The sequence below is a fragment of the Plectropomus leopardus genome, chromosome 5, assembly GCF_008729295.1.
Source record: "Plectropomus leopardus isolate mb chromosome 5, YSFRI_Pleo_2.0, whole genome shotgun sequence".
Lineage (NCBI taxonomy): Eukaryota > Metazoa > Chordata > Actinopteri > Perciformes > Serranidae > Plectropomus > Plectropomus leopardus.
The window spans coordinates 20,891,110-20,906,585 of record NC_056467.1 but is presented as its reverse complement, the minus strand read 5'-3'; the positions used below and the strand labels follow the sequence as shown (position 1 = coordinate 20,906,585).

Below are 15,476 nucleotides of genomic sequence, written 5' to 3'. Positions count from 1 at the left end.
CAAAAGCTACCGTCTGCATCCAACCAGAATGCAGCTGGACGGTGTCAGATGAGAATGTGCTCAGACAAAATAAGTGGCATTTTTATTTATTTTATTTATGGTCGCACACAGGCAGTGTCACTTGAGAATGCTCCTGGACAGAACCTGTCTCATGCGCATGAAACGCTGAAGGACAGCATCAGGTAATAACGCTGTTGGTAACAATATAATATAAGGAGCACGAGTGCACTAATCGGCTTAAAGGGGGGTGTTGGTGGGGAGGTAGATGGGTTCCACAAATAATCAACCTTCGTGTGGGCGTCTGGAGTTCATTTAAACTTGTGGATGCGAGGTTTTTACACCTTATCTTAAGCCGCGACTTTGTGTACTTTGTGTACTGTTGTGTAAACACAAGGACCGTGCTGCATTATCCCAGCATGTACATATGTTGACATCACGGTAACAGCATCCCCGAGCATAAACAGCTGACGCAGGAGGATACCTAAAATCTAAAACTCAGAAAGTCACTGACAGAGTGTGACGAGCTGGGATAAGAACGTGTTGGATTATACCACTGATTGATACTGTATTGACTGGATTGATTATGAATTGATGATGCTGTACCATATGTGATATAAAAATGTTTTCACCAACAAGGTGAAAGTCAGTGGAGTTGAACCTGGAGAAAGTTAGCATTGCAGCCAGAAAGCTTTTAAAACTGATGTTTTTAGCATAAGTTAATAGAGTTGAACACAGAGAAATTTAGCTTTATACTGAAAGTTTACTCGACTCACCAGTGCAATCAGTTGGGACATTAGCTTGGAAAATTGTGCCAGGCCTCAGCGCACAGACTGGAATGAAACAGTGTTTTTTTTTGTTTTTGTTTTTGTTTTTTTTAAATCCACACTTTGATTTCCTATCCATAACAAAGTTGCCTGATAAATTAACACATGAAAGCACAACAGTAACTTAAAATGAGTTTCTTCATCACTTAGCCGAGTTTCTCACAACTTTAATGCTTTGCTCTTGTCAAGCATTTAGACTGGTGCTTTGACCTCTCACTGTCACTGGTTTTACCAGTCAGTGGATGGTAGGGAGGTAGAATAAAGCTTTATATCGGCTAAAGTGAAAGTAAACTCAAATGTGCTGGCTATTTCCTAAACTTATCAAACACTTTCTGTCTATCCATTAAACTATCTCAAACATTTGTAATATTTAATGAGTTTATTTAAAGTTCAAGATTTCCTCTATATTGCTCATTTAAACTGCTCTGGGCTACAAAGCAAGTGAGGAATAGTGGCAAGAGGGGGAGAGCAGAGAATCTATGCAGGTTCATTTTAGATTTATCTCCATCTGAGCAAATATCCAATTTAGATCCACCCCTCCTTGACCACATATCCATGCAGCTTCTCCTTCACAGCACAACATAACTCAAGGACAGTGAGTCAGGCAACCAATATGAGCCTAATCTAATCTGTAGTGCTGAAACCTGAGTTGCCATGAGACAAGCAGAGAGCTGTGATGTCACAGAGCGAGACCTCCACCCTGTCTACCTGCTGAGAGAGGCATGGGGAGAGGGAGCAGGAGTGGAAAAAGGGGATGGGAGAGACTGCTTCCCTCTCTCTAACAACGATGTTGTTTTTTTTTTTCTTTTTTCCCCCCCTTGTCTGTGTGCAGCAGAGCACAAAGTTGAAACATTAGTATCATGTCACTCATAATCGGCACCAGGGGAGGGATGAGTGATAAGAAGAAGGCCAAGCAACTGACCAACGAGGAAGACAGCAGAAAGCACAGACAGAGAAATGAGGAAACACTGAATGCTTAGACGGACATTAACCCTTTAACATCTGGATCGACATCACTTTCTTCTGTTGCATCAGACGCAACTTTCCCATTTTCAAATTCTCAAATATTTGAAAATTAAAACTACCCTCATAATAAGTCTTTGTTTTCTTGCTTTTGTTTGTTTTTTTACTTATCTTTTTTTCTGTTTTTTTGCTTATTTTCCAGGTCATTTTCTTATTACTTTTTACTTATTTTTTTTAAAATTTATTTTGCCTTTTTTTTTTCATCATTTCTTTTTAAGCTGCCTGTTGTCCTCTTCCCATGTTGTTGAAAGAAATCGAAACCAAGATATCGAAGGGTTAAGGGGCAGGATTGAAAGGCTGCCACAAACAAACTAACATATCAACATTCATACATTATAAACGGAATATGAGTTCTTGCAGTATTTATGCCACAGATCTCCCCATATAAGAAAACAACAGGATAACCCCTCTCGACCACAGAACAAACATTTAAACTCTTAGCAGCTCTACTTCTGTGAGCACCTCCAAACACGCTGTCTCCTTCTTTCCTCTCTTTATTTTCTTAAAATCAAGCAAACTCGGACAAATTCCTGTGGGTGCGTTATTTAGAGGAACTGTTGACCACTTTGACAATGGCTGGCAAAGTGACTGTCATCCTTTGGTGCCAACACATACAAGCCAGGAAGTCGAAGACCCCACAGGGAAAAATTCATCATTCTCTCCTGACACTGAGACTTGATATACAGAGACATTAAAATCTGTCAGAATCTATTTATACGACTCTTTGTCAACTCAGTTAACTCTACTTTTGTGTCAAATCTTAGTTCATCGTCTTACTTTTTATCTTGCAAAATTGGCAGTGAAAAACATCCAAATCATGTCACTGCTCAATGCATTGTTTCCCTGAAAACCGTCTTTTCTTGAGAGTGCAGACAGATTTCAGTGACGTCCTCCGTGGCGCTAGATTTCCCTGTCCCCTGACACTGTGTGACACCAATTAGGGGGCTGTGGATATGACAAGCCATTGGTCTAAACACTGTAACTGACAAAAAAAAAAAAGCTTCTCTAGCTACGTTGCTTTGTGTCTGATATTTTAGTGAGAAGAGAGGAAGCAAAACAGAGACAAATCAAGAGCCTTACAATGATGAGGAGGGGGGAAGGAGGATGTTAAAAGAGAAAGATGGGGAAAGAACGGCTGATGTCAGTGTTGCAAAGGGAAGTTTTCTGTTGTCAGCCCACACTTGACTGTCAACTGACAGAGCTGCCGATTCAGGCCTTGTGGAAAAGGAATGACAAGAGAGCTGATGTGCTGTTACTTGCTGTGCTGAGTACTTCTCAAATATAAAGGGAACTCCCCCCTTGCTGCTAAAGCAATGAACAGTATTTTATAATCACCGCAGAGGTTTACATGCTGTCTCGTCTAATCTTACTCAAGCATTACAATGTGTTTTACATAATAAAACCTGTTTAACGGCTCCCAGGTTCCCCCACAGCAGTGTTATGATGTCATCAAGTTAAGACACAGAACGGGGGGGGGTAATATTTTCTGCGTGGTGCAGTAATGTTCACATCTGTAAAACCTGGTGATACTGAAACAAGAGAAGACTTTGAAAGAGCCCTTAAGTGTGTGTAATGTATTTGTGTGTGCGTTTGAAAAGGACTCCTAGTAACGAAAACTGCCACCTGCCGAAATGAATGGTGGTGATTCACCTGAACTCTGACAGGGACGCAACTGGCAAATCACACACAGATGTTGCATTTCGGAGCGCCCCCCTTGTGTGTCACACAGCTGTCAATTTAATGCCGGAAACAAGTTTCATTGCTTGTGAAAAAAAATCCACAAACGCTCACTCAAGCTACTGTTTTGAAGAATTAAAAGCAGGCAGCTGCTTAGTGGATTTCTGACTGTTCAAAAAAGGGACCCATACATTAACCATGCATTATCTGAAAAACCTGCTTTAGCACAGAAAAACAGCAGAGCAGGGTTGTACAAGCTTCACACACAAATGTAAAGCGTCTGGATCGAGCTTCAGCATGACATTAGTTGTGCTTGACTGACCCTGAGAGCTGGCTATCAGCGTCTGAAGTGAAAACATGGCAGGGTTAGATATTAGAGCCTGCTGAGGCCAGGAAGTCTTAGCTCTGCAACGTGTCCAGTGACTAGCGTAGCGATTAGCTGACGGTTAGCTGACCTGACGGTGGTTTTGAATTTATACGTCCCAGTAGACAGCAGAGCAATCATATCAGTAACGCTGAAAAAGCCTGACGAAGCATACACCAGCAGCGTGTGTAAAACAAGCCTCTGGAGCTGCCATGAGTGAAAATGAAATAGATCCACAGTAAGGCAAAGAATACAAAAAGACATGCAGGAGGCACAGAGTTCAAACTGATGGGGGATGAAGGTCCCAGAACACCTATAGGAATGAACATGGTTGAACATGTGGGGTCCTGGATATTTTCTGTCAAAATGTATGACCTGACATGTCTTGGTTTTATCGCGTCTTCAGCTGACTTGTCACCTTGTCTGTTTTCATCAGGGTTTCAAAGTTGTTGTTTTTTTTTTCCCACGGTTTCAAACATGCTAAAGTGCACAGTCCTGTAATTTTGACCTCATGGACTGTAGGCAACACAAAGAGAGGAAATATGTAGTAATAATGTGGAATATTTATTTGAGGAAATAGTTATTATCCTTCAAATTGACCGGGGTACTAATAATCTTAAATACTGTAATTTGAGACCCTTTCTAATGAGAATTTACAATTTAAAGTAGAGTAATCATCAACTTAGCTTTATTTGAATAATGCTGTTCATACAAACATGCAGCAAAAGAGCTTCACAAGCAAAATTTAAAAAAATACACAAAAAACAACTCAGATAAAATTTACAGTATAACATAATCAACTACACAATGTTTTGCAAGACTAGAAAAAATACATCAGTAGGAAAATACAACATTTTTTTAGAAAAAAAAAAGCGAACAACCAAATAAACAAATTAATAAAATCACAATAAGCAGCTGGAATAGTAAAAAACAATGATTAAAATTTAAATTTAAGACTAATCTTACTCTAAATTAAAAAGACACATTAAGAACATCTTTAATTTACCTAAAAAAATAAAATAAAAAAGAGCATATCATTCCAATATCAAAAGGTAGTTCCACAGCTATGGGGCATCAGAAGCCCCATGATACGATGGTATGATGATACTTAAGTCATGGTAAGATATTAACATTTTAAACATTCTACAACAAGGTGAGCATTGTTATAACATATATTGTGATATATTATGAATTAATACCATTTTTCAACTGCAAATCATGTCCCTTAAGGAAAACTTTAACAACTTTTTTTTTAATCTAATAAAATAAGGTTTTCAGTTTTTTTAATCTCATTTCTTTTTTTTTTTTTGCAGCAAGATGTATCAAGTGGACTGAAAAAGCCATTTATTTTATTTTTTTAGTGAGATACTAAAAGCTGCTTTATTATTATTATTTATTTGCAATGTTAACAGTTTGTATATAAAAAAAATTGCTGATTTATGTTTGAGTATTGATTCAATATTGCCAAGCAAAATACTGCAATACTATGCTGTATCAATTTTGTCCCCAAACATGGTTCAGCTTTATAAAGCACAAACTGCAGTTTTGGATAAAGAAATGTCGCAGAAATTGAACTTGATGTCAAAGTCTGACAATTATACCCTTTGTTAGGGGTTAGTTTTATTTTCTTTCTGCAGTAGTAATGAGAAAAGAGGAAAGGGGGCTTAATTTGACAGTATCTTTGACAGATAAAACAGCATGAGCTTAACTGGTTCTCTCTCTGAAGTGAAACTGTAAATTGGCCAAAAAAGCAAAAGCTATTGGTAGATTCCTACTGCTAATGATCACTGGGACGCAATGACCACTTATGTCTGAAAAATTTAAAACAAAGATGGTTGTGGGGCTGTTAAGGTCATTTTTTATAATGTTTGCATGACTGGCCCTGGCTGTGACCTCAGCAAAGAGATGAGAGCAGGTGAAGCCCTCAATCTTCCCCTGTCTGAGTGTGCTGCTGCTCAAACAAACATTGTATGAATTATTGAAGCACCCTTTGACTCAAGCCTTTGAGAACATTTGAATTTGAGGTTTGAAAGAAAATAAAGGAGACAGGATTGAAAAAGAGAAGGTTGAAATGATCATAAAGGAAGATAAGAGACTATTGGGGAGAAAAAAATCCAACAAGAAAAAGATCTCAAAAGAGGAGAGGAGACAGGTCATCTTGAGAGCACAGATAGTGCAGAGCGCTTGAGGACTTTCTGCTGCACTTACAGCTTTCGGACATAACTCAACTAAACACTATAGTATAAAAGATGCAGTCTCTTACTTGCTTTGCTTCCATCTCATGTGATACACACCTCTAAGCCCACGCTCTACATCAGCTTTGATCCAATTAACTCACTGTCAAATGTGAACCACGTTGATAATTAGTGCAGAGTTCTAGTGATAAAGCTGTAAGTGTGTCACCTTCAGAACTGGGACACTTTAAGCTACAGGAGCAAATGGGAACACTCACGCAGAGCATGAGACACATACTCACTCATAAGTGTTAACATGAAAATTTTGTTAAAATAATACCCATAAAGTGTTGCCAGGACAAATCGTTTATTCTTGTTTCATCAACAGAATTTATTTTAGGTTCTTTTAGGTCGCCCATTTAGGTAGTTTATCTAATGTTTTCTTTCTGTCTGTGTGTGTGTGTGTGTGTGTGTGTGTGTGTGTGTGTGTGTGTGTTTTTGCACATCAGGGTACATTTGGGACAAATTGCCCATCTAAAGAGGCGAGGACGGAATGAGCACAAGTGAAACTAGCAGATACAGTCCATCACCTTTTCATTTCCTCATTACACACACAGACACACCGAACCGACTTGTGCACACACACACACACACACACACACACACACACAAACACACACACACAATCACGAGAGATGAGGGCACTGTGACATACTGATTGGCACAGCTCCACCCTCCACCAACTAGCCCATCACAAGTTGTCTTTATTTCTCTTCTGTCTCAATGTTCCTCATTCTGTCTTGTTTTTTCCAGCTTTATTTCCATTTAACTGGCAATAATAAGGACTTGTTCTCCTGTGCTGCTCCCCATTTACCTCTCAGACTGATTCATAACTGTCACGCATTATTTCAGTTTAGCATTTGATCTAATTTATGGCATTTTATGTTTGTTTGGTCTTTGTTGAATAATTTCATCAATGCAGTTTTGCACAAACACAAGGCAGGACACTCATGAAATTAAACCCACTATCTGAGCTTTGTGCTAATACTGTCCTCTGCTGGAACAAATGTGCTATTATGATTTATATACAGTTACCATCAGTGTTCTTTTCTTGTTGGTGTCACTTGAGTGGGATTATTATTTGCAGTGTCATGAGCTCCTTAGATTCCTCTCTCACAACTCACAACACACATTACAGCAATATGCATGTGGGAGGGAGCAGCTGTGAACTTTAGTAACTGCATTCAAATTTAAATTTAATGTTACATTTTGGAGGTTGTTTAGACCAGATAGTGGTTTTCAGTCTGACTGCATGGATTACTACAAGAGAAAGACTGCAATGTAATCACTTGGAACATGTTCGCTAGTCAATTTGTGTCCACTATAAGTGTTGGTTTTGCCACTGACAGGCTCAGATTGTTATTATAAGTGTCTGGCAACATTATGGAAAAAGATCTCTGAGGGTTAAGGTTAGGGGTTAGCAGTTAACAGTTAACAGTCATTTCAGCAATTTTAAAAGTTAGTTATTTTAACAATAATTTTAGCATGTATGAGGTCCACATATTTACAGATCTAATTGGATGAATGATGGGTGCATTTTAACCAAACCAGGGTTGGTTATTTTTTGGAACAGTTGAAAGACAAACTAAGACCATTTTTGAGAGTTATATTTTGTTTCTTTCACATAAAAGAAGTGTGTTTTATGATGAGAAAATTACTGTTTATTAATATGAAACCTGTTGGATTTTTAGGGCTGTTTATAGTTATAGTTATAGTTATAGTTTTCCATAATTTCCACAATCTTAGCTTACCAATGCAAAAACAAGCATTTTTAGTGATTGCATATTCATGCTGCATGATTGCCACTGCATTACATTGCAGCTGATTCAGTCAACACTGGGACAACTTTAAAAACTGTTGTCTCTATCAGTCAGTTAGACACAAAAACATGGGGAACTGGGTTCCACGTTGAAAAATACAGAATTACCCTTTAAGAATGGTTCAAATCCATACATGTGCACATGCATGTGTACCTTTGCCCTTTAGTTTGAAGTTAATGCACCTGCTGAAATCATGCCCTATTTGTCTGAAATAGGTATAGAAATATGGCACTATCAGTGTTAGAGGGGATGATGTATTGGCTAGTATCCAGAGTCCCCTCTGTAGGACCTAAAATTATTGATGGTCATATGAAGTTTCTAAAAAATATAAAAGATCATTGTTTGGTGACTGGGGGGGCCTGCCTCCTGAGTGCCTTTCCAGTCCCTGGGCACTTAATGTTTTTCTCTTTTCTAGCATGAATATTACTGAATTAGTACTCAGTACTGAATACTGAGTACTGAGTACTACACAAATACAACAATTAGCAATGAAAACTGGTAATGTGTGAAAAAACAACCTTGAACCAGCACTGGATACTGTGAAGACTCTGATATGTTTTCTGTTATCTGCCACTAGAGGGCACTCTCATTATATAAAATGGCAATCAAAAACACATTCATAGTGCCATATGAAACAAGTATTAGGAGTTATCAGATATATACATTAATGATATATCTGATTCTTCTCAAGGTATCTTCTCTTGTCTCTCAAGGGGAGACAAACTTTGTTATACAATAAACATAAAATCTAAAGCAAGACAAGTGTATTTTACACAATAAAAACTAAAAGTTTACATCTGTGTCCTCAAATCAATCTAACTTTGAGGCATGGCACAGATAAGCTACACTGCCTGTCCGAACAACAGAAGTCCTGCTGTCTTGACCTGATAGAAGACACAGCCTGGAGAGCGCTGCCTATGGTCTGAAAAGTTTTTGTAGTTGATTTTGGGTGAACATTTGTTTTGTGTAATTTGGAGCAAGGCCATTAAATGATTCACACATCCTTTATTAATCATACAAACAAAAGGATACTTTAACAAAAGCCAGCCCAAGTTAGTATTAAAAATAAGACCGGTGTCATCACCCCACTATTGGCCTCCACTAGAACAAATCCTAACACTACTGAAGCACAGGAATGCTGAAAGCTTACGCTTGATCCCAGAGTAATATAACCAAACAAACCACTGTCAGTCCCAGGCTGGGTTTCCTAAGGACATGTCCATGCTATTATACCTAGATTACCATCTCTGCAGGGTGATGTAAAATTAAAAAAAAAGTAACTCCACCCTGACTTTGTCTCACATGTCTCTCAGCAGTAGATCATGTGCTTTGCAAAGGTTGACCAACATCATAAGCACTGCTGCCAAAATATACTGTAAGTCCCCGATGACAATCAACATCATTAAGATCAGGCAGTGTTTTGCAACCACTGGAAAGGCCCTTGACGCAACAGATAAGAGATGAATGTCAACACTGGCATTGTTTGGTGAATGCATGTGTTCCAAAGCAAAGTGAATGGGTTATTCTTGTAGTTCTACATTATCATAATATATGAAATTACAAACAGGAACATTTTAATTCATTTTTTTGAAATGCTTGTGACAGCTATTATTATTATTATTGCTTTAACACTCTAGCATTTGAAGATTATTCAGATGTTTTTAATCAGCATGCCAATCCACAATTTTCAATGAAAAGACTTCGAAGAAATTATTCAAATGTTTTATAACCTTGACTATCTAGTTAGTGTGTGAAGATTAAACAGTCTATCATGTTTTTCTTTGTAGATCTGGCCATAGCTCTTCTTTCATGACATATTTGAATGACACTAATACATTCAAAACTAAAGGATGGTGGGCTGCAAAATTGATTTAATTAAGGATAGCAGTTGATATTATAGATCAGATGATACTTCCCACGCTGCAGTGACTTGGACATGGTGTCTCTGCTGTAACCTGATAGATTTTAGAAGGTTTTCTTTGATGGCAAAAAAGAAAAAAAATTGTGATGGTTAAATTAAAGTCTCAAGACTGATCCAGCTCACCTGTGTAACATTAGATGCAGTAAACATTTGATGCAATAATATGCAGATGACACCATTCTGCATTTTAAAGCCTCTTTCAAAACTATATCCAAGTCATATTTAGTTTCTCAAGCCCAAAATAATTGTCCTTACCTCTAGATGTGCACTGTAGTTTTACTTACTGATAGTTTTATACCTTGAAAAATTATCAGTGTACAATATAAATATGTATATGTGTCATGTGTGTATATGTGTCTTTTTGGGGAGACTGGACTGAGTAAGTCTTGAGTGACCTGAATTAGTTTGTCTGTCTTTTTTTTTCACTTGGTCAGTCTATCATTAGGAAGATTGTGTTTTGTTTTGTTTTTTTTTCATTTTTGTGTTTCTGTTTACTGTGTTTTCCCCCACCTGTGTTCCTGTGCTGTTTTCCCAGCGTCTGCCCATCTGCACACCTTCCTTGCATCAGCCTTGTTAGTCCCCCCTTGCTCCACACTTTGCCTCAGCCAATCAGCTCCCTGCCTGTTCTTCTGCCTCATTACCTTCCTCGCCTCACCTGAGCTTCTCTGCCTCATCACAGCGTGTGACAGCCATTCTGTTAACAAAAGTTTCATAATGTATCGATTGAATGAAAACTATCTGTATTGTATTTTTGAAAAAACATCCATGGAAGAAAGAAAATGTGTACTTGTTTTCAAAGAAGCAAAAGTAGATTCAGAGATAAATAGGCTCCATTTCAAGCATTTTGAGCTTTTGCCTTGAGAGCTGAAAAGGGCTAATTGATGCACAGATGTGCTTATATTAATACACAGGTTTAACAAACGCATGTTAGTCTTACAAATGTATTTAGCTTATTGATTGTTCTTATTGATAGTTCGCTTGAGTCTGCTGTTTCATAGTTGGGATGCTCAGCTGTTCCATCTCACAGTTCCCTTACCTGAAAACAAGCAAAAATGTTCACTTATTTCTGACTCAGTATAGGAAAATGTTTGTTAGTTGAGTAGACTACTTTAAGACTAAGGCTAAGGTAAACATAGTAAATTGAAATCTGTCTGTCTTAAACAAACATAGATTTGCTTGTTCTACTCTTCCCTGGGTGTTCAGGCAGAAAAATTTCCCGAGGCTCAAACACATATTGATAGTTTTGGGACAGTAACATTAGGCAAGCAGGCGTTAGAAGGAAGTTTAGACGCCTAAATATAAACCTTATAACCACTAAAATGAACAATATAAAATATACATACCTTGGAAATTCTGAGATTTTTTAGCAGAATATATCCCCCTCCTCTGGCTCTGTATTATTTCTTCTACCTAAAATGGCCCTGAAGCATTGTTGTACAATTCTGTAGAGTGAATTATAATGAAAGAAATGTGATGATTGAAAATAATTATGTAAGACATTGAGTGTAAAATTAAGAGAGAAACTTAATGTGTTTGTATGAGTTGACTGAAATAAAAAGCGGAACTTCATAGTGCTTATGGAGAGTACCATGGTCAGAAATACATTGCAGTTTCATGAGAAATCAAGTGAAAGGAACATTAGTTTATTATCCTATCTTGTGGACACTGTAATCCGCTGACACAGAATGTTCAAATAGAATATGTAACACTGAAATTAAGAGAAATAGTCAGACTCAATCTCTGCGGTTGAGGACACTGCATTGCTAAACCCAATATTTTTTTAAATTTTTTTTTTTTACAGTTTTCTACCTTATTCTTTTGGAATAGAAGGTATTCTCTAAGTAGAAGAAATATTGAAAGAAAGAGAGTACTACAGCTATAAATGGCCGCAAGCTCAAAGAAAAAATTATACCACCAGAGAATGGTTTTGAAAAGTCTTTTTTTTTTAAGGTCAGCTACCTGCAACAACCAGATTTTCTTCTTTTTTGTACTTTTTCCTAAAAATAAAATCAGGAAATAAACTGATAATTCTCTTATTCATGTTTCTGTTTCACATTTAAACTACTTGCTGCAGATTGTACAGCAACTGAAACTATTATTCACATTTAAAGGTTTCCATCAAAGTTTTTCCTCAAGGATGTAAAATTCTAAACAATATGTATCAACTTACTTGTTGATCTATGTGTTGCACTCTTTAATGCCACTATTATTTGGAGATTACAGTAATACTAAATTCCATTTCACTGACAGTGAACACATGGATGGTTTGACTGATCAGCAGTTGACCCAACTGACAACTGAAGATAGCCTATATGGATATGACTATTTTACAGTCTTGAAATACTTGGCTTAAATTTGGTATGAATTATCTTTTAAGTAACAATAAAATGTATGTTTTTACATTGCATCAGTATTCAGACTTAATTTGCTAGCATCATTGTTGTACTACTCATGATCAGTCTTGGTCTTGAGACCACTTTTTGAGGCCAAGGTCTCTGGCTTGTCTCTGATTCAGTCTCATCTCAGCCTAAAACAAAGACGGCTCTGGATATTAATTTAAGATCAGTCAAGACTAAAATTTCAGGAATAACACTAAAGCGCCTGTGCAAAAAAAAAAAAAAAAAGGAGTGTTAAATGAAAGATTGATGAGTTGATTTCAGCTCCTCAGTGTGTGTTCTTATTTTGTTGCCCATAGAAAATGTCCATGCCCATTCACCTCTGCAATGTCTTTTGTGTTCTTGTATCAAAATATTTTTTTCATGATACACTTACACATGCACACATATAAAGAATATGCTATTTTAAGAGGTGAATGCAGAGGGATCTTCATTAGTTTTCTGTGGGTATTATTCTGAGAATATGGATGTTTCAGATCAATTTGAGGAGTGCCTGTGGTTTACATGTACTAAGTGTTTCATTCAGTGTGTGACTCACACTCGTCTGGTCTTAGTCACTAAATTCCTGTGTTAGTCTTGGTCTGACTTATAGTCTCAATTACACCTCAGGTCTTGGTCTAGTCTTGGTCTCGATCATGACTTGAAAATCTTAAATGTAAAATTGTTTAAGTGGTCACTTTTCTCTGAAAGATTAAATGAAACCTTAACCTTTTCATGCAAAAGTCTGAAGTAAATATTGGAGCAGCCGATAACAGATTATATTTGATTGATAAGTTAAAATGTTTTCGAGACATTTAACTTGATGAGTGGAAATACAAGCCAGTCATCAACATTTATATAGGACTGCCAGGTAACCAGATGAAGCATGGTTGTGCAATTATTAGATTACTTATAAAGTCTACTGGTAGGCTTTGTTTGGTTTGTATTATCTTTCCATATTTTATATGCAAATTGCACTCAAACTGCCTGTTTGTTTTATTAGCCAGTTCATATGACAGGCACCAGTACCCTCAGAGCTCAGTGTTTACTGTTTCCAGTGTGCAGATAGTGGCTGCACCTGCTGATGGTTTCTCTCCCTTCTCACGTTACCAGTAACTACTAGAACGACTACAGCATGGTAAGTCTTGTTATACTAACATATAATATTCATGTTGTGCTGAATGTGCTAAGCTCTGAACCTAAAATTAGTTTTTATCGAATCTGTTGTTGAAAATTGTCCTTAAAGTTCACAATTCATTTGATTTTGCTTCTATTATTAATCACCTGTTTGTTTCCTCGTCCCTTTCCCTCTTACTTCCCTGACTCCCCCCGTTTTTGTCCTCCCTTTTCTATTTTCTCTTATTTTGTCTCCTCTCCTCTCCAGACGTTCAGTTGCACAGAGATTGATGATGTGCTTGAGAGGTACTACCTTTCACCATTTTATGGCATCGAGTTCTGCATTGGGTTCCCTGGCAACCTTTTGGTTGTACTTGGTTACATATTTTGTTTGCCAGAGTGGCAGAGCTGCAATATTTATCTATTCAACCTGGCAGTCTCAGACCTTATTTTCCTCTGCACACTGCCACGCCTCTCGTACCTCTATGCAAATGACCAATCGGAGACCAGTCCCTTTGCTTGTATTACCAACCGCTATGTTCTGCATGTCAATCTTTACTCCTCCATACTGTTTATGGTTTGGCTAAGCATGGACCGCTTCCTGCTCATAAGACATCCAACACGGAACCACTATCTGCTGAAGCCACAGACAGCCCTGATTGTGTCAGGGCTAAGCTGGGTAGCTGTCAATGTGGAAGTTGCTCCAATGATATCACTAATGGTGAATGACCTTCAGAGCAGAAACTGGAGTCACTGTAAGGATTTTGCCAGTCTGGAAGGAGACATCAATGTATTTGGCTACAGCCTGGGACTAACTCTGACCGGTTACCTTCTCCCTCTGCTTGGACTTTGTGGTTTCTATTACCAAATTGCACATTTGCTTCGTGTCCAGGAAAGGGCTGTGCAGCGTAGAACAACATCGTACAAGCAGCCTCTCAGGGTAGCTGCCTCGGCTGCAGTCATGTTTCTGGTAATATACACACCCTACCATGTGCTGAGAAATGTCAGGATAGCATCGCGGCAGCCGTGGGCGGGGCTGCAGCAGTGTACGAGGATGTATATAGAGGGCCTGTACATCATCACGCGACCATTGGCTTTCTTGCACAGTGTAATCAACCCTGCCTTCTACTTCCTCATGGGCGACAAGTTCAGAGAGCTCCTACTTGCTAAGATTAGAAAGGTTGTCAGAAAGACAGAGCGGCAAAGAGGATCAGCCTAAAAAAATTCAACACAAGGCCCCTGAAAATGTGATACACATGAACATAGTACATTCCAACATGTTAATCTGCCCTATCTTTACACTTCTTTTAATCAAAAGTTGCCTGTTTTTCTTTATTTATGTCATGTTTTAAGTGTTCAATATTTCCATTAATATCATCCGTTCAAATATTGTCAGATCGTCTGTCATTATTAATACTGAATGACATATTTGGTGTCAGCTGAATATTTTCTTTCTGCCTTTGTAGCGGTGACCATATCCAAATAGATTATATAAGTATAAGTGATTGAAACACATCAGGATATCCAAAAAGTGGAACGAAGACAAAGTTATCATTCATGTTGACAAAGTAACAAATTAAAATAACAGTACATTTAAAGGACTTAACCTCTTGTTTTTTTTTTAAATTAAGGTTCTATTTAAGTGTGAGTATGTATGTGCAGATAGGTTGCTGTTATGTTTGTATTTGTATCTATGTTTGGAGAAAAAGCAGTTATTTATGTGTTGTTGGCTAAAATGGAGGTGCCTGTTTTGTCATCTGTATGACCATTTTTGGGATGTTTGTGCAGCATTGTGCTGCACTACTTTTAAATCTAATAAAATTTAACATAACTAATAAGAATTGGCTAATATTTGTATTTTCAGTTGGAAGATTAATGGTTTGTAAGGAAAGATAATTGTTTCAGCAAGATGCATTATCTTTAGAGTCCCTTTCCAGACAATTTTAAAGTACTACTTTTACAAAGGGCTCACTTATGCTCAACATTATATATGAAGACGGAGGCAGCCTTCTGTCTATACCCTGCAGACATTTTGGAAAGTCAAAAAAGTACAAACAAAATGGAGCAGCATCACTGGAGACAGCTGGGACCATAAAATACAAAGAAGCCATTTAAAAAGTGG

The 15,476-nt window shown here is 37.7% G+C and overlaps 1 protein-coding gene across 1 annotated transcript in view; it reads left to right on the top strand.

Annotated features, from left to right (window-relative positions):
- LOC121943437 (succinate receptor 1-like) overlaps positions 1-14,638 on the top strand; it is a 58,494-nt gene extending 43,856 nt beyond the window's left edge. The window contains exon 2 of the mRNA XM_042486960.1: positions 13,623-14,638. Coding sequence (XP_042342894.1) covers positions 13,623-14,573 — 951 coding nt within the window. The 3' untranslated portion in view covers positions 14,574-14,638. The remainder of the gene's footprint in view (positions 1-13,622) is intronic.
- Positions 14,639-15,476: the final 838 nt, after the last annotated feature.